Source organism: Vollenhovia emeryi, unplaced genomic scaffold, assembly GCF_000949405.1.
Source record: "Vollenhovia emeryi isolate VEMERY1.0 unplaced genomic scaffold, V.emery_V1.0 DF939161.1, whole genome shotgun sequence".
In the NCBI taxonomy this organism is placed as follows: Eukaryota; Metazoa; Arthropoda; class Insecta; order Hymenoptera; family Formicidae; genus Vollenhovia; species Vollenhovia emeryi.
Window position 1 is genome coordinate 1,483,629 of NW_011967205.1, and position 20,090 is coordinate 1,503,718.

At 42.3% G+C, this 20,090-nt stretch overlaps 1 protein-coding gene across 2 annotated transcripts in view; it reads right to left on the reverse strand.

Annotated features, from left to right (window-relative positions):
- LOC105564649 (sushi, von Willebrand factor type A, EGF and pentraxin domain-containing protein 1) overlaps positions 1 to 19,205 on the reverse strand; it is a 32,856-nt gene extending 13,651 nt beyond the window's left edge. The window contains exons 1-15 of one of the 2 annotated variants that reach the window (XM_012017183.1): positions 18,774 to 19,205; positions 14,750 to 14,783; positions 8,492 to 8,573; positions 7,148 to 7,314; positions 5,194 to 5,334; positions 4,843 to 5,072; positions 4,358 to 4,711; positions 3,853 to 4,233; positions 3,599 to 3,767; positions 2,283 to 2,645; positions 2,008 to 2,190; positions 1,504 to 1,680; positions 1,224 to 1,426; positions 516 to 1,139; positions 277 to 400 (exon numbers count right to left, since the gene is read on the reverse strand). In XM_012017183.1, coding sequence (XP_011872573.1) covers positions 277 to 400; positions 516 to 1,139; positions 1,224 to 1,426; positions 1,504 to 1,680; positions 2,008 to 2,190; positions 2,283 to 2,645; positions 3,599 to 3,767; positions 3,853 to 4,233; positions 4,358 to 4,711; positions 4,843 to 5,072; positions 5,194 to 5,334; positions 7,148 to 7,314; positions 8,492 to 8,573; positions 14,750 to 14,783; positions 18,774 to 18,845 — 3,304 coding nt within the window. In that variant the 5' untranslated portion in view covers positions 18,846 to 19,205. Of the gene's footprint in view, positions 1 to 276; positions 401 to 515; positions 1,140 to 1,223; positions 1,427 to 1,503; positions 1,681 to 2,007; positions 2,191 to 2,282; positions 2,646 to 3,598; positions 3,768 to 3,852; positions 4,234 to 4,357; positions 4,712 to 4,842; positions 5,073 to 5,193; positions 5,335 to 7,147; positions 7,315 to 8,491; positions 8,574 to 14,749; positions 14,784 to 18,767 lie in introns of both variants that reach the window. The other variant, XM_012017184.1, reaches the window with a different exon arrangement.
- Positions 19,206 to 20,090: the final 885 nt, after the last annotated feature.

Here is a 20,090-nt window from a genome sequence, read left to right on the forward strand (position 1 = left end):
TTACATCACATATACTTTTCACACAATTCTTACAGTTTTCTTTTAAATTCTTAAAGTAAGTTTTAAGTCTACCTTAAATAAAAGTTTAAAGTGCCCAAATTTACTTTTCATATTTCTTATATTTCTAAAGTAAAATTTTAAGTTCTTCCAGGGTATATTTTCCCAAGAGAAGATGCACAAATGTGAGAAATTTCTTGTGGAAAGATCGTATCGTAAGACGGGGATGCAACAGAAAGTTATGTGCGATAATTTCGGCACGTTCTGTTCGTTACTCACATTGACATTCTGGAATGGTTCCGTTCCAGACTCCAGAAGAGGTACACATTACAGCTAAAGATCCAGATAGAACGTAACCAAAGTTGCACTGAAATCTGACGAGGTCGCCAAAGTGATGCTGCACCTAGAACGAAGAAATTCTCTCATCTTAGAAAATATTTACATACAGCAGTAACGATCGTAACGATTAACATTTACTCGGACGACGACGGGATCGCGTTACTTCATTGTTATCTTACCTCAGTCGACAATAATTTTCCATTCTCCGGCGCCGTTAGCGGCGGACACATCACCGGCACGCACGTTTTATTTCTCTGATATATATCTCCGTCTCGTTCGCCACTTTCCGATCTCATCAGGTTGAATCCGGCCGTGCCATTGCCCTTGTACAGTTCATAGCCCGTGTTGCACATGCAGGAATAGCTGCCGGGACTGTTAATGCACTTTTGAAGGCAGCCGCCGTTCCTTGTAGTGCATTCGTCGATGTCTGAACACTCCAATCTGGTGCAGCCCATTATCTCCAGCTTCATACACGGGGCACCGATGTAATCCTGTATCCTGAATCTCACGTAGCGTGCCTCGATTGGCACAGGTAGATTCAGGACGGAAAGCGTCGCCTCCAAAATTCTGAACTCCACCGGCGTACCGTCCGGGTTCTTGTATTCCTTGAAGATGTCCGTCAGATCGTTCGTATACTGCATCCGCAGGGCTGTCGCGTACGCAATGTTCCCGTCGATCCTGGCCACGACTTGCGTGCGGAACCCAGTAATGATCGTCGGCGCTTTCATGTCGATCATCACCCAGTTCGTACCCAGCTCGATGTTGTTGCCGCACCATCCGTCGCCGTTGTTCAAACGAATACCCTTCGACAGCAGAAAGCACGCGTAGCAGTTGACATTATAGAAAGAAGTGAGGATACGAGTTTATGAATAGAAAATGTGCCCTACGGTTTTTGTATATCCCTTTTCAGAGCTCGAAACTGTGATCGACTCGTCGGGGATGCCGCCGTTGATAAGACCAAGATCGCCGGTGGTCCGACACTTCATGGTCGGTTCGAAGCCCGGTTTGCATTTGCAGGTGAACGCACCGGGATTGTTTATGCACTCCGTGGACGCCAGGTCGCACTGGCTCGATGCGCATTCGTTTATGTCTGCGGGCACAGGTGGAGGAATATGAGGCAACCGCGCATTTCCCGTCGTAGTAAACGATTTATGTTGTAAAATCTACCTTCGCAAGTCGGCACATTATCGAATCGTTGGAAAGGACCGCATTGTATAATGTTTGATCCGATTAGCTTGTAGCCTCTGTTGCATTGCACCCTGACTTCATCGCCGAAGAAGTAATCTTTGCCAATGTCGACAACGAATCCATTTTTAATTGTGGGTAACAACGGACATTTGGCACCTGTTAATCAGTATATTTATTATTATTGAGCAGTTTGCTATGAACAAATTGTCGTCAGCAGTTAATTAACGAAAGAGGTCGAGGGCCAAGAATTACGAGCGGTAAAACATGTTGCATGTATTAAATAATAGTTTACTAACGAAGGACAAACATTTCGATCGTCCCAAGTCTTTCTCAGAGCGACTTAAAACCGCGAAATATAAATTAATCAAATAAATAGGAACAACGAAGCAAATTAACAACGTAAGTAACACAGCGACAGAGTAAAAAATAGGAAAAAAGTTTATATTTGAAATCCACACGAATGTGGATACAAAGTCTACTTACGCGAACACGTTGGCACTTCGTCGGACCAGGTACCGTTGCTCATGCAAAGAATGACAGGATGCCCGCTTCGAACGTAGCCGGGCTCGCACTCGAATCTGATAATCGTGCCATAATTTCGGCCAACTCCGTTCAAGATAGTAATATTAGAGTGAGGCGCTTCTGGCAGCTGAGCGCACTGAGATGCTGAAAACGAAAGGACACGTTTCTTCAATCTGACACTCTGCTTCGTTTCATGCTGCATGCTGATCATATCGCTTGTGAAACTTTCAGCGAACCTGAGCAGGACGGCTTCTTTTCCCACATTCCGTTAGGCAAGCAAGATATCTTCTCCGTCGGTCTTCCGGAAGGAAACGCGAATCCCGCGTAACACTGATAGGTCGCCAGTCCTCGGTAAGTAACGTTCGAGGAGCCGATCGAGAATCCGTTATCGATTTGAGGCACTGGGCCGCAGTACACCTCTTGGCATTTAGGAATGTACGTAACCGACCAGTTTCCACCGGAGAGACATTCCGTGGAAATCTTCAATTTGCCTGTGGCAAACTCTTGTCCCAGCGGGCAGGTGAAGTTAACTACCGTGCCGAAAGCTGTGTCACGACTCGACGCTAAGGCTCCCGCGCCGGGTTGCAACGAGGGACAATCTAAAATTAATTTATTTCCCAATATTAGCTTAATTATTACTCAAAAGAAAAGAATCTTGCAACAACAATTTTCTAGTGAGATATGTAAATAAACAACCAATACTGCGAAATTGTATTTGTTTTGTACTTGATTAATTTAAATAACAGAAATAGAATTTTTATCTGAACTGTTAGCGAATGTTAGGAAGAGAGTCTTTCTGTGGCGCTCATCCATTACAACGTTTGATTCTGATACATAAACAGTTATATTCCTTGCAAAGATTGTTCTAGCTATGGTGTCAAAATTTATTTTTATCCAACGTGAATGATTAATATTTAATCGTGAAACTTAAACTTTCCAGGAGGTATTACTGGAATGTTGCTGCTATAAATGTTGTAGGCTACAAACGATTTTCTAAAGCATGTATTAGACTTGAGATTGAGATCAGATTAAAATTTGGCTAACTAGAATAAAGTTTACTAAAATCAGGTTTAATGAATTTTACTCTGGTTTAATCTCAATCTCAATCTGTAGTCTGATACGGGCTTAACAGACCCGGAAAAAATGGAAATATCTCATCATATGTGTACATGTCTCAATCATGCAATATTTAATTGTATCCAATATTTAAATCATCAGATCTTCAGAAATCTGAGATTTTTATTGAATATTCAATGTTATTATTGATTGAGATCTAATTATGTCCTTTTAGAACATTTAATTATAGACTTAGTTAGATCTCAATAGATAATCTCGAACATTCAAGGAAAGAGTCAAATCTCTGAGCATCTGATGATTTTTAGAGTTGAATCTCATGAGATATAGTTGGATATTACATGATTGAGATATGTATAATGAGATTTTTCCATTTTTTCTCGAGGATGTAAAAAGTAGCGATCTACCTGCGTTAGTACAATATTTGTTTGAGTGATTATACGTATTAAAAAATAAAATAAAACGTAATATGCCTCACCGGCAGAAAACTCGGCTTTCCAGCCGATACTGCTGTGTAGAGCATCAGTGGTGAACCTAACAAGCATTTCTCCGCTTTCCGCGGTGAGCGTGATCTTGGGTCGAGTGTTAGAGGTGAAACCGTTTCCGGGATGCAAGCGCAGGCCATTCGTATTGGAGCCGTCGTATATCTGCCGATTTCCCGTGGAAAAGCGAAAGTCAATAATCCAAACGAAAAGGAAACTCCGTCGCGTTCGTAACGTAATTCAACTATACCTGCACGTGGTCGGTTTTGTCAACGTCGAAGCTGCGGAATTTCAGAGAAAGCGGCCCCTTGTCTGGATTTTTGATTCTGTACAAACAGTCCTGATTATTTGGATAATTCGTATTATTGCGCTCGTAGGATGGCGATTGAACTGTTCCGTTTCTCGCGAAGACCGTGGCTGTGCAGCCCTGCGTAAAGCGAATGCTGAAACCGCGCCTGGAGTCGCCGAGGCTCGTTTTAAAGTACAAATACAAATTGTTTCCGGTGGACATGATCACCGTCGGGTTGTCCTTCAATTTTCCGGATAGAATCGTGATCTTTGGGCTATTGGGCGAATCTCCGTCCCTGATGAGGACATAATCTCGATTGTTTTCGAGGTCCAAGTCTTCGATCTAGAAAGTTAAATCTTTGAATTTCCCAGACACGTTTTACGGGCCTTCGTTTAAAGGGATTTTAATGCTGTATTAATGAAATATCGCGATTGAAGTAAACTGGATATGTGAAGTTTCAACGTACTTCCAGGGATATTATGCGTCCTGGATGAGCCTGCAGGATATACAGACACTCCAGTCCACCGGGATAATTCTGCGGGTATCCGGGGGACGTGAGCACCTGGCCTTGCGGCATCGCCTTGAGGATCCCGCCGCAAGTTTGCGGTTCGGTCTTCCACGAGGCGCGGAAGCCCTTCCTCTCCACCGAGGCGTCGGTGCTGAATTTTATAATCATGAAGTTTGAGGCCGAGACGAAGAATTTATTGCCGAAGTCCTGCTTGCCGGAGAGGGTCGCCAGATTCACGGACTTCTTCTCGGTTCTACCGCCTACGAGAATCTGCACTATGTCGAAGCTCTTCTCGGTTTCGAATTCTTGGAACTGGAACACGAGACTCATTTTGCAGTTCCATTTGAGGCCCGGAGCCTTCGCTCCACAAAAGTCTTACAATGAATTATATCAAGTGTCATTAGCTTATCGAACGGGGGACGTTAATCGAATAAATGACCCACCTGCAGGAGGATATTGTGTCCTTGAGGACCCTCCAGCGTCCACTTGCAATTGCTGAGGGGTGCATATTTATGCGGGTAATTTGGACTCTCCACGACGCCGCTGCTGCTCGTCATGTAATAATGGCAATTAGCCGGACAGTCCAATTCGTCGGAATAGTCGCCGCAGTCGTTCTGCTTGTCGCATTTGAACGCCGCGTTAACGCAGTTGCCGTTCGAGCAGTGGAACGAACCTGCGGAGTTATCCCGTCACGACGGATTATCATCCCGTTTTCACGTGAGATATGGAGAACGCGGCCGGCCGGCCGTTACGCGACCGCTTACGTTGCCCGCAATTCACGTGAACGGACTTACCGGAAGGACAGGCGTTGGCACGACACATGAAAGGGAGCAGCGACTCGCACGTGGTCAATTCCCACGTTTGCTGGTCGTCCGTCAGCGCGACGTTCACGCATTCGCCCGAATTCGGATCCGGCTGCTTCAACGTCCAGAAACCTACATTTTTGCCAACAACGTGAAAACGGCCGCCTCTGCCAATGTCGGCGACATTGGTTCTATTTCGTCGAGATAATTATTGGCATTAGAAATATCCTGAATGCCATTAAGACGTTCTCGTAACGAAGTTACATCCGTATGTGTACACGGAAAAAAAATAAAAAATGCTAAATTAAAAACAATCAAGTTGCTTGAATTAAACGTTAAACGTCACGGGCTGCCACAAACACAAATAATTCACTCAATTGTATTTGCTGTCGATTTTACTTTTAACCATAACTAAATATCCAGATTATTAAAACAACTATCGGATGTTTTCATTCATCGATACTGATGTTGTTTCAACCATTTTATTCCAATTACACTGATCTTGTTGATACAACATCAATTTTTTTCCGTGTATAAAAACAATTAAATAAAGAGAGAGAGAGAGAGAGAGAGAGAGAGAGAGAGAGAGAGAGAGAGAGAGAGAGAGAGAGAGAGAGAGAGAGAGAGGGGGGAGATCTTGATGATAGCATATTAATAACACGAATATCTTGACTAATGCATGCTTGTACGACTTTGTCGTATATGTCTTTATCAGGGTAATTTCATTTGCTAGCGATACGTAGTTAACTATGAGCCCGGCGCATAATTAATAGTGCGGCTTAGTAGACGGTGTGCAAATGCATTAGATGAGGAAATTGCAGCTTGCAACGAACGGACGTGAAATGACGACGTCTGGGCATTGTTGTGGGAAAAGTGTGCCTTCGTCCCGCGTATGCGAGTTCCGTGTTCCGTGACCCTGATAGAAACTGGCCCCGCGTGTACGCGAGGTCGAGGCTTTGTGCGAAACGACCGCGTCACGACTCTATCAACTTAATTTCATAATACACTCGTAACACGCTCGAAAATTTTTACCGGGACAAAGGAAGCTTTTGTTGCTATCTTTTCATCGCATATACATTCATACCGCGAGTGAATTCATGGTTCCTAATGATTTCAAGTGTTTTAAAAGTGTGCCTCTTGCGTCGTGGACTTTTTAATCAACTTCTCTCCAAGGGTCAATTAGTGCGTTATCACTGAAACCAGTTAAGCCTCGTCTACATAGAAGTCGTAAAGTCGTAGTCGTAAGAATAGCCGACTATGATTGATTAATTCTTATGTGTCTGATTGAATTGACCAATTAGTCGATTATTCTTACGACTGCGACTCTGCGACTCTCATTGCAGACCCCGCATTAGAAGTGTAGCACTAAATGATTCTGTAATTGAATATTCACCGTTTTCAGTGACAATCCACTGATTAACGTTTAGAAAATACCCTAATAGCACAGTGCATTGGCTAAACATTGGCCCAACACAAGCAAATATTGAGCCAATGTTTAACCAATGTTTGGTCCATATACTGCGCGCTACTAGGGTTGACTTTTGCTCAAGAAAGACCGGCACTTACAATCCTCGAGTAATTGGCTGATTGAAGAATGAAGTTGTAGGTGAACATAGACTTTTCAAGAAAGGAGAACGAAAGAATCGCATTCTTAAATCGATGTCAGGCGGATTTCAACGGGAAGATATGAAAAATTAAGCATTTGCGTGATTTCATCCCCTTCACTTCGAGAGTCGCGTTGCCGACCGCATCGTATCACGTGGGATATCGGTCAAGGTCTCTTAAGCAGCCGATCGTTAATGGCGAGAAGCGCGAGTCTCGCTCGAGAGACAGATAAAAGGAAAAAAAAGGGGGAAGAAGCTGTACAGGATGCGTTACGGGATCCGCTCGTGCAGAACGCACGGTGGCCGTCTGCAAATCGAGCGAAACGGAATTGCGTACGAACCGGAGTATTGCGAGACGAGCGATCCCGCGGCAGATTCGAGCGTGTTGGTATTCAGATTGTCGAGCGTGGCGAGACCCAGCCAGTAACGATCGAAATGCCGGCCGATCATGTTCGCCGTCATGTTGTTCTCGCTGTATGACTGCACCACCATCAGCTCGCTCCCGTATCTGCAATAGAAATGTCAAAACGTTGATGACTCGTCTCATAGTGCGGAGAGGAATGAGACAAATGGAACGTTTCTGTATCCTTTTCTTGGAAAACAAATCGGTTTGGTTGAAGGCTGTTGAAGAAGATGCGTTCCAGAACAAAAAGTAACATTAAAACAGCGATCATTTCTAGAAAGTCAAGACGATATTTAACACTTTTAATGAAACGTATTTTGACTTTTCGAGAGACTTCAGCCGAGAGAATGTAAATTGCTCGTGCATGCGAAATGATTCAAATCTCGTAGATATTAGAGGAAAGTCCCTTATCACAAGATAGGCCTCTAATATGAGACAGCAGGTTTCCAAATTTAATTACAAATCTTCTTTCATAACAATTGCACGATCTAACAATGAAAGAAAAATGTCACTTATAGTCGCTAGTGATTGAAAATTAAAAAGGGGAGCCGACCTTAATTCAGGTTCACTTCAAGTAACAATGCAAGAAATTATTCAAATCGAACCTCCGTAATGTTCAGATGTGTTTTTATTCTTTGACTCTATATCACTATTACGATGACGATCGCTTGTCTATGAAAAATTTCTTGTATTGTTACTTGAAAAGGACCTGAATTAAGGTCGAGACGTAACAAATTTAACAAAATTTGCCAGTTGGGTTGGCGGATGAAACTCACCTTTTTTAATCAATAAATAATGTCTCTTAATTTAGCAGAAAACCTGCTATCTCATATTAGGGGACTTTCCTCTATTATTATATTTTATAAATTCACGACTTTGTGAAAATAGTGAAAATCAAGCATTAATTAATAGCTTGATTTTTCGTTCACAAAATACAAAATAGAGGCTCAAGAATGGAAATCTCATAAAATATTGAACAAATCCTTATCATAATAGTATCATCATTTTGTTAAAAAGGACATTTTGTATCCATTATTATTTGTTAGAACCCTATTGAAGTCCTAACATAATTACGCGAAATTGTAAGTTGAAATTATCGCGAACCATGTCAAACACTGTCTCTGGTCAAAATATGACTTTTGTTAGACTATGAGTGTCACTTCGACATCTTCGTCACAATTTGTTCCGCTCGGGATCGATCCTATTCTGGGGTCAATAGTCGAAGTCGAAACTCCGGTGCGACACTGACGAAAGGGAAAGATCGATAACGCATGCGACTTACCTCCTGCATAATTCCGCCGCTTTTTCCCAGGAATGCCTGATGTTGAAGAATTTATAACAGTGTATGCCTCGCAGCTCCCATCCTGTGGAAGGAAACACCGCATTAAGCTGTCTGCCTTAGATGCAGAGATTGTCTGAGCGCAAAGTTGCAATAACACGCCGCGAGCACGCAACATTGCTAAGGGGATTATTGGAACACATCACGTTACCGATTACACTAATTGATTGAAATCTCTGAAATTACAGTATAAGGACTCGGCGATGCGCTTGTAAGTTTTTGTATACCTTTTAACTTATTCGCGAGTCGTTGGAAATTTTTACAAACTGGAAAGCACAGAGGCACAGAGGTGCGGATGCGGGAAGCCTTATTTTAAGGTCGGCGAGCGCTTCCGTACAACCGGATGCTCCAACTTAACCATCTTCTGCCGGCGAACGTACAGAAGACAGGAAAGGCGGTTAATCGGTGACCCGCACCGACGGCGACGGACACAACGGCCTCGATTGTTTTTAGTGCATATGGTGTGCCTTAACGCTCGTATCAGACCACGGATTGAGATTGGGATTGGATTGAAATTTTACCAATCACAGTAAAGTTTACTAATCTCAAGTTTAGTGACTTTTACTTTAATTGGTCAAATTTCAATCTAATCTCAATCTCCATCCGTAGTCTAAAAGATCTCGCGGAATAGCGAGACTCGTGACGGTGGGCGGTTCGATGAGTCTCGCAGATTGCGCTATTCATTTTTGCCTGTATTTACTCGATCGCCTCGATACTTCGGTTTCAATTTCCCTCAAATCCGATCGCCGATAACCATTTTTTCGACGATTATCGCGGTACCTTCGGTTCACGAGGTAGGTACGCAGTTTGTATTCTGATTCACAAGGTTTACTCAAATCTGATTAGTCGGGGAGTAATTCGACGCGCTCGCTCGACTGAGAAATTGCATCGAAATAATTTTCCGTATTGGTCGACGTGAATATCGCGCATAGGATACAAGAAGCTTGTACCCGGATCGCTGCCGGCGAGAGCTTTTATTTCACGGCGTGTCGTACGTCGTCCGAGGATGCTCTCGAGTTTCCGCGAACTCGATTCGTGTCAGTGGTTCGATCAAAGTAAACCACCTCGTCCCCAGTCGGAATCTCGTGTAACGAACGATATCGCGTTTCGCGTATCTCTGATCGATAGAATATGTAAATTACTGGGCTGCTAAAGTTTCGATCTCCGGGCGGGTATGATATTTCGCAGTTATCTCGCGGGACGGCAACAATGGCGAGCGCCGTAGCAGCGCGTTTCATTGTTCGGGAAATAATATAACGTCGCGAAGTAGGACTAACTAATATTATCCCTCGGCTTCAAATAGATATCTGTTCTCTAACCTGTGACGTAAATTGTGTAGATAACTCGAAAAGGAATTGAAAAGTAACTTGCCAAGTGTTCAATTCATGGCCGTTTATTGGCGATTTCTACTCGCTATCGAATGGTGTCGATGGTCGATTGAAAATGAATTATTCTGCCGATCATCCTCGTCATTTTACCACCGTTTGATGACACAGTCGTAAACCTAAATGCATAAAGAGCGTATTCTACTGGATACTTTCCAATTGAGTTAGGTTGCCACAATTTCTAGATGATTACGTCAAAATTTTTATAATAGTTTTTACGGAAAGTTAGATTTACTTTCTTTTATCTTCCTTTTATTTTCGACGGATGGTCTAAACGTTTATTCTCTCGCTGTCTCGCTGCTGGATGAAAACGGAGGATCCTACGTGGAATGCAATTAAAGATGTTGCGCGTTTCGTTGGAACACGCACGTTGCGTGGTGGAGAAACGAGATGCAGCATCACTCAGTCATGTTGCAGTTGGCGCGAAATTCGCTGGGAGAGACTCGATGACGACCTTCCTTTCTTTCAAAAGGTCAAACGGCCATGCACGCACGCGGTTCTCTCGACGTATATTAGCATTTCTCGTCCGTGGAACGTGTGTGAAATATTATTTTCTCTCGGCGACGAGACGCGTGATATTTCAACCAACGATCGCGTAATATTAACGACGCATCGCGAAAAATGGAGTAAATCACATTTCGTTACTGCGAAATGTAGATTGAAATATAACTGGCTTATGAAACAAATTTTTCTATTTCACAGATGGATTTTGGTTTCCTCAAGGCGATGCGTCATACGCTTTCGCCGATTACGAAATTACGAAAACCGTTTCCAATTTTTCCCGAAAACGGTTTTACAAAATGACTTAAAAATGTTGTAGTCGACGTCCGATTAATATTATAGACGAACAAAGTGGTTTTCCTGATTTGGAAAAAAATCGACAGTTTTATTGATTACAAAATATTAGAATTATAATTTATTACAGTTTACCTGGCAAATTCTGTAATTTTTTAAATCAGAAAAACTACGGAGAATCACTTTGTTCCTGTGTCAATCAGACGTAGACTGTAAAAATTTCAAGTTATTCGGTAAAGCCGGTTTCGAGAAAAATTGGAAGCGGTTTTCATGACTTCTTTATCAACGTAAGCGTGTGATACGTCTTAAGGCTTGCGTCCACGATGATAGAACTCGGTCCAAGTTCTAGTTTCGAGAAATGTGTACCCAATCAACTTGCGGTAGCTGTTCCATAAAAGCTGTAAATCGATTGGCTGCACATTTCTCGAAACTAGAGCTTGGACCTTCAAGCAACGTGGACGCAGGCCTTTAAAGCCTACAGGGAAACCAAAATCGACCTTGAAATTGAAACAATTCGGTATTCAATGGAATACAGATGTGAAAGAAACTGGAACGGAGACTCGTAACGGATCGAAAGGGTTCGCTCGCTGATGCAGCGAGCGGATGATATAATCCTTCGACTCGTCAATTGGCACGCGAGAGCACGCGGAAAGGCAGCCTTCGTTTCTCTGTTTTTCCGAAGGCAGAGGCCTTCTTGCGAGAAGCCGAGGTACACGCACGACGGATGATCGCGTAAGAACAGATGAGCGAGCAAGTTGCCGGATGTTCTACTTTTTGGAATCCCGTTTGACGGCGCGCTCGGTCGAGTTTCCTCCGTGGTGCATAACTCGAGAAGCGAGAAGCCGACGTATATTTTTAGGGCCACTGCACGCACGACGAGACCAGGCGGACGACGATTCGACGTGCACAAGGGTGGACGAGAAGGAGGCGGAGAAGAGCAGATGAAAAAACGCGGCGGTAGATTCATGGTTTAGGAATGCCGTCCCGTCCTTTCTTCCCCCTAGCTGCCTCTGGATCTTGATTCGACGTGGGCTCGAAAATTTCGGCCCAAGGCTTATCTCGTATTAGGCAAGATTATCCTTTCAGAAAGCGTTAAGCTAAAGGCTGATGTTGGTTGGAATGTTGTGGAATAAAGTTGAAAATCTTGGTCCAAAACGTAAAATTCTTTCGCGACGTTTTATATAGATGCAAATATTTTCGTCCGTGTAACATGTACAATTAAAAAAATGTCGACAAGAGAGGTATACGTATCGCAACCGATTTCAGTGTTGGCTTCATTTGAGAACAGAATGAGGCTGTCTTGTGACACGTAAGATACGAGACAGTTATTGTTCGTCACTTTAAGACAAAGGTCCATATTCCGAATCCTCTTTTATCGATAAAAGTGTCTGTAAGTTATACTGTGGTAATACCATAGATTTCTAGACAAGCTGTGTGAAGTACAGCTTGAAACTCATCGATGTATAGATGGGAATAAAGATTATAAAAATGTGAACCCTAGTAAAACTGAGGTCCAGTCATTAATGAGTGAGACTGTACATTCTTGCCAAGATCTTTATCTCGATTAGCCATCGTTTAACGTCCAGTGATATTCATTCAAAACAAATCCTCGGTCTATCGATGAAATTGTCTCGCAATTCGCGCGTGTCCACGGGACTAAAGGCGTGACTGAACGAAGCGCGGTTTAAACGAGGCACTGGGGAAGAACGAGAGAATAGAAAACACACACGGAAGAAAATAGCACTTGCAATTTTTCAGGCGCACGCGACGTCTTATGGCTAACGACCAACCGGCCCCATATGGTACGTGCAACCTACTTAATTGCATCGGCGAGTAACGAGGAAAAGTGGAGCAGCGTTACGAATGGCCGAACTCTTATCCTCATTGTCCTCCCGCGAGATTTATTTATCGGACATGCGTGCTTGTCTCATTTTCGAAACTCTTGCGTTGCGAGGTGTAATTGTCGGCGTGCAATTTGCGATTCAAAGCGTCGCTACGTGATTTAAATGTGAGCGGCGACGCGTCCCAGTAACGATAAAAAGGAGGAGTCTTCCGTTGGTTTCCCTTATTTGCAATTGTACCTCGCGCTACGCGCGTCGAGGAAGCAATCTCTTCGCGTACAATCCGCGGAATAAATCCTACAAAACTTGGCCGTTTACTATTTGCGATAAAAATATTGCGGGCGATATTGATTCGCGAGTGAGAAACGCCGAGTCAGACCAAACAAACGAAACCGTTCGATCGTAAAAAGGGGGCTTTACAAATGCATTATCACTTAATAGAATCGTGCTTTACTCCGGCGAGATTTCCTCGGGTTCTGCCGAAGTGTGATTTATCTTTCCCCGCAGTTATCCAAACAGCGGACTACGCGGCATTAGCCGTAATAGCGTTTACAGTTCCTCAATAATCTCGAAACTCGCTATGTGCCGATTTTATTGCACGGTTGTCATCCCGTAACCTGCGAGACGAGAATATTCAGCGGAGGCCGATCGCGAAAGTAAGAGTCGCCTAATATCTTAACTGGCCGTTTTCAGGATGACGATTTCTACGATGTCTCCGGATTAACTTGGGAGAATCGTCTCGAAAACGTAATTGCGGAACAACTTTCACGTCATCTCGTGCCTTATCGCCGGCGATTCGCGGGATTTATTCATAAGTCGGACGTCCGAGTCATTTATATCAGGTCGTTTACGCGTGAAATATAATATTTATAATAGTTTACATCTACGCGTATAAAATGTAAACTCTAAGGGCCAGTTTCACAAACGTCGGTTAACTGTTAACCAGAGTTCAGTCAACTTCCTATCTTTTTCTATTTTGTTATCTAAGAAGAGACAGAGAATCAATTAATCTTCGGTTAGCAGCTAACCGACGTTTGTGAAACTGGCCCTAAGTAATCTATGGGTCGTTACAATTGATACTCGAAGACTTACATCTTTTGAAGTGTATCAAAAATTTATATTCTGTTCATGTTATTTTCAGTTGCTGGTTTGAACATAATTTAGGTGCCACGAAAAATTCACAACTGTTCTAAATATTTTGATTTTACATCTGTGATAGAAATTTAATATTTTCATTATATATTATTTAAACCGTGATATGCAAAGAACATTGTTAATATCAATACTCAAATATTAATAATCTGAAAAGTTTCTTTTTCTGTATTGTGTTATTCAATTTACAATTTATTTATCTTGTTTACGTACGAATAAAGAAGTTTGTGTAAACATACTGTAAAGAGTAAACAGTCCACGTAGAAGTACAGTGAGAAAAATTTCCATCGGATAAGCCAATTAAATAGTATTTCCGATGGTTAATTTTTCCGATTAACTTTTCCGATTAAATTATTTCTCAGTGCAGGTTTGGGAAGTAATTCGTTACTTGTAACGAAGTTACAGTTACAGTTACTTGTTTTGGTAGCTCTAACTTAACTTTGTTACTTTCTTTCCATCTGTAACTGTAACTTAACTCAATCATATTTTTTAAACTTCCACAGATTGCATTAGGCCTTGCATTACATTAATGCATAAACACCTTCATCGTGATATTTTTATTTTCATTGCAAGAAAGTAACTGCAAAGTAACGATTCGTTACTTTTTCAATAACTGTAACGTGTTACTTTTCAGGAATGGTAACTTGTAACTGTAACTAATTACATTTTTCGCGAAAAAAAACTGTAACTGTAACTAGATACTTTTATAGAGTAACTTTCCCAACCCTGGTTATTATGTAATTGGATTATCCGATTATATTTAATCGGATATTTTTCTCAGTGTAATCTGGAAATTTACGGCGTGACTTATTACATGTATCGCATTTGAATTTTCGAGGATTATTTAAATTTCTGTAGATTTACGGATTAAAGTATTCTCGTATTTTCTGCCGCGGATGCTTAAGTTATTCTGAGGAATTTTTTTCGTATTTGTCTAACAGATATGCGCGCGCCTAACGAAAAGGGAAGATTTGCTTTAAGTATCGCTTCTTTAAGCCATTGGTATACAAAGGAGTGCCATTACTCACCGTTTGGACAGGTAAAGACATTTGTAGTAGGAACCTGCAACAGAAAGGAAGCAACGTTTATTTAACACTGATAGTTGGCACCTGAACATAAATGATGGTAACTGAGCTCTAAACCGCGATAGCATCGAAAGTACATCGAGTTTGCGTGGTACTAGGCGATAAGCTAAAAACTTTCCTAAATTGCTGATCAACGAAACAAATTTGTCGATCGTAATTAAATATCAAGATTTTTTTCACAAATACTAATTTTTTCAATAGTTTAGCGTAATGTTGAAAGCATATTAATATTATTTGAAATCGCTAAAAGTTTTTTAAAACTGTCGCAGTACTTGAAATTATAGTAGCGATATTTAATAAATAATAAAAATATGAGAATATTATTTCTTTTAGATCGATAAATTAATGAGAATTTGTCGAAACAAGTGACTGAGATTATATATGTCTTAAATCTCTCGTATGATTACTTCACATTTGGAAATCGCAGTTTTCGCCAGTGGAACAAATTGTCGTTGCACTCGAATTTAACAAGGAGTAAGATTATCAAGATTTCCTTGTGAATAGTAATTTTTTCAACAGCTGATTACGATAACGGTAGCTAATACTGATTGGAATGACTAAAAGCCTTCTTTAAACTGTAGCAATAATTTAATAGATAGTAAAGATACGAGAATGTTATTTCTTTTATCGATAAATCAAACGAGTTTTTGCCAAAACGGGTAACTGAGATCGCTTGGAATCTCAAGTCTTGTAATGTGTTACTTCACAGCTGGAAGCCACAATTTTCGCGTGCCAGTGGAACAAATTGTCGTTGCGCTCAAATTTAACAAGGAGTAAGACTATCAAGATTTCTTTATGAATATTAATTATTTTTCAACAGCTTGTTACAATAATGGTAGCTAATACTGATTGGAATAAGCAAAGAGCTTCTTTAAATTGTAGTAATGATTTAATAGATAAGAAAGATACGAGAATGTCACTTCTTTTATCGATAAATCAACGAGTTCTTGCCAAAACAGGTGTCTGACAAGACCGCTTGGAATCTCAAGCCTTGTAGTGTGTTACTTGACACTTGGAAACCGCAGTTTTCGCGTGCCAGTGGAACAAATTGTCGTTGCGCGCAAATTTAACAAGTAGCATATAACATTATCAAGATTTCTTTACGAACATTAATTTTTTCAACAATTTATTACAACAACGGTAGCTAATACTGATCGAAATGACGAAGAAGCTCCTTTAATTTGTCCTAGAGATTTAAACTGCAGCAATGATATTTAATAGATAATAAAGACACGGGGATATTACTTCTTTTATCGACAAATCAAGTTCTTGTCAAAACAGGATAACTGAGATCGCTTGGAATCTCAAGTCTTGTATCATAGCGTGTTACTTCACACCTGGAAGATGCAGTTTTCGCGTGTCAGTGGAACAAATTGCCGTTGCACTCAAATTTAACAAGGAGTAAGATTATCAAGATTTCTTTATAAACATTAATTTTTTCAACAGTTTATTACAACAACGGTAGCTAATACTGATCGAAATGACGGAGAAGCTCCTTCAATTTGTCCTAGAGATTTAAACTGCAGTAATGATATTTAATAGACAATAGAGATACGAGAATGTTACTTTTTTTTATCGATAAATCAACGAGTTCTTGCCAAAACAGGTTCTGAGATCGCCCAGCATCTCAAGTCTCTTAGTGTGTTACTTCACACCTGGAAGCCGCAGTTTTCGCATGTCGGATTTAACTGTGGAAAGGCGCCGGCTAGACCCAAGTATGCTAGACGCATTGTTATCCGGCAGGAGAAAGTGAAGATGCAATCTGTCCAACGATCTTCGTTTCTCGCGTCCGTCTCTCAAGAGCAGCGGAAAGTATCCGCTACTCCACAAGAGCGGCTCGGACGCGCTCTCGTCTGTATTTCGACGTTGCTATGCGTGCGGTATCAGTGATATAACGGTGACTACATTCCTACGAGAGGTGCGAGTTGCACCAGCTGCGGAAAGGCTGCACCCTCGTGCATTCCTTCGCGCGGGCACGCTCGAAAATCGAGTTTCCGAGCTACGTGGCTCTATCAAAGTCATTTATCCGTAATATATTACGATAAGATAGCAATATTTTGTGAGGTTACATGTATATTAGGCAATTGTGCAACCAAACGTGTGAGCTCGCGCGAGGAAAGTGGCAGTCATTAAAATTTAAACCTATAGAAAATACCGAGAGTACAGCGTGTAACGAACGCACTCTAAGTTTAACAATTTATTGCGCTGGAGTCTGAGAACCTTAACAAACCGTATATATAAATGTAATATGGGGCGCAGCGAAATTAACATTCAAAGTCGTTGCGGGAGGCATTTCTGAACTCTCCAAGGATTCCTATCTTCCGCAGCCATAATCGTCGGACAGACTGCTAGATTTAGAGAGGAACATTTCGCTTCTCGAGGTGACGTTCGTCAAGGCGTCAGGCAGCAACGTTCAGCCTCGGACTCGCGTTCTCGCCACATTCTCTTCTCTCCCGCTGGTATCGGGGGCTACCAGTTCTGTAGTTAAAACGTTACGTCTGTGTGCGATCGCGCGGCACCTTGTGGCGCACATCGGCCACGGTGTGTGCCAGCGCGGGCGCGCTTGTGTGCACGGAAATTCACTTTCACCTCGCATACGCCACATCTCGTGGAAACGAGCCGCGGCACCGCTAACTCCTACGGAGCCCGGGCTCGCCGCCGACATACCAATTACTTCATAACCCACGCTTGAAACTCGCAGGAATCTCGACGTAGGGTTTACGCCGTGTATCACGAGCTCGCCCTCGCGCGCTTCCTTCCCGACCGCCTCGCCCCGACGGCAGGGCCGCGCAACTTTTTCCTCGTTGCAGACAGAATTATCCTCGCCGAGTACTTGGGGTTCGTCTCGTCCGACGTAATCGAGTTAAAAACCGGAATGTTTTGATCGAGTTGATGGAGGCAGGGGGAGAGAAGGAGCAGAACTGCCCTTAGGTCACGAAAGGGACGATAGACAAGTGATTAAGACTGCTTTCCTTTTAGCAAACGCAAATCGACATACGTTCACACACTCGACCACAGTTTGCCATAGTTAAATGGCAGAGATTCAAAGAGAAAGATTTTATCAAAATGCTGGAAGCGGATGCGCACTTCGGTCAAAAACACACCCCGACTCTCCTCACGAGCAGTGCTGATTAAGTTTGAATTGTAAACGGAAAGCGATGTGTGTCAATTTGTGTTAAAAATGTCGACTGTGTTCCCTAAAAGGAAAGCAGTCTAATTCAAAGTCTTATTCAGACGCGAGGTGAAATAAGCAGTCGTGAATATCGGCTAGCAATAGGCGCGATTAACGCGTAGCAACTCTGTTAGTACAATTTATTGGCGCAATATTGGGAAGTTATTCGACTAATGTTTCTAACATTGGTTTAATATCGTACAATGGCTGCCTCCTCTTATATGGTCAATATGTTCATTCAGCAATATTGGTTTATTGTATCACTGTTCATATTATATTAGAAAATCTCGGTCAATGCACTTCCAAAGTAAATCCAATCTTGTATAATTATTGTCGAGTAACATTTGCGTTTATTCTGTTAACTTTCGACAGCTCCGGTAGCACAATACATTGGCGTAATATTGAGAAGCAATGTAAATCTAATAATTCCAACATTGGTCCAATTCCATTTTCGTTATTCAGCCAATACCTAAATAAGACAGCAATGTTGGTTCAACATTGCATCGATGTTCGTATCATATTGAGAAATCTTGGACAATGCACTTCCAGCAATGAATATGAAACCAATACTGGCAACACTAGTAGCACAGTGCATGGACCAAACATTGGTTAAACATTGGCCTGATATTTGGTTGTATTGGGCCAATGTTTAACCAAAGTTTGGTCAATGCACTGTGCTACTGGGGAAATGTTTTGCCAGTACACTGTGCTACCAGGAATGCAGCGCACGCGGTGTGACTTAAAGTAACTTGGTTGAAACTTCGGCCGCGGTAAAAAGCACACTTGAACGCTCACCTGAGACTCCGTTAGCTGAAGATGGCACAAGAGGACGGCGACCCAAACGGTCGCCAATTCTCTTATCAGCATATTCCTGCAACAGACAAGAAACTCGACGTGAGTACAAGCGTCGATCTTACGTCGCAAGGTTTATAATTAAATGCTAGATATCGTCGGACGGCGTAACGGAGGCGGTGCGTAATTTTTCTCGGAACCCCTCGACTTTTCTCGGAATTTCTCGCCATTGACCGACGGCGTCCTCGTCATCGGCGTATTTAGCGATGCAACGTACGTTTCTTCGCGATCGCGAGTCCGCCGTGGGTCGTACCGTTGGAGCCGCGATTCGTTTGCGAGACTCGACGACCTTTTTTTTCTCCCCCTCCTCGCCTTCGTCGGACGTTCGTCATAATCGCGAAAGAACGCGGAAGGTATCGTCGTTTCTGTACACCGTCGAATACACACCCGTTCCCATAAAATTCCTTACGGTTTCTGTGGCTGAATTGTGGCACAGAGCGGTCGCGCATACCTCACCCCGCTGGGTACCGCGATAACCGCGTCGCCGGCCGCGAAGATTATTATTGATGACGTTACGCTGCACCGCGCACCTGTGTCTATTAACCCTGGACTACCAGACCTGATTTTTCGTCGCGTCAGACCTCAGCGTGGGGTCCTCCGGACCTCGCGCTGCTCTTCCGCGTTCGCTACGTCGCACGAATATGCCGGGGATGTGTTTAAACAAAAGATTTGTAGGAACATTACGGCTGATGTACGAGTCGGTTCGTTCGGAGGACTCCAAGAACACGACGCGGTCGATCTATTATTTATATTGTACATAAATAATATAAGTCTCACGCTCGGCACAGTCGGCCTTTGTATCGATTCGACTGAAGATCGGCTTCAAGGCCAGGCAGTTGTAGAGGAAGAGTCGGCTTTAAATCGTGTAATTGTCGAACATTGTATTAAATATATACTCTTCTTAACAGATAAGACTAAGCTCGTAATTTGTAGTGCGAAGTGGAAGGTTTCATGGGACCAAGCGAAAATTAAGATTTGAACAATACAATCCAATTTATTAATTAATACCTTCAGCTCGATGGTATTAACTAAATATAAGTCGACACGAGTAATCAAATTGATCCTAATCGAACGAAACGTGAATAAACACGAACCAACTTTATCACTCGTGTCAACTTGCATTCAATTAATATTGACTGACGGCCCGGTGAAGTTCGAAAATTATTGCAGACATTAATAAATTGGATTGTATATCGTTTCAATTCTTTATTCTTGCTCGTTCATCGCCACGTGAATCTTCCACTTTGTACTCTCTAAAAG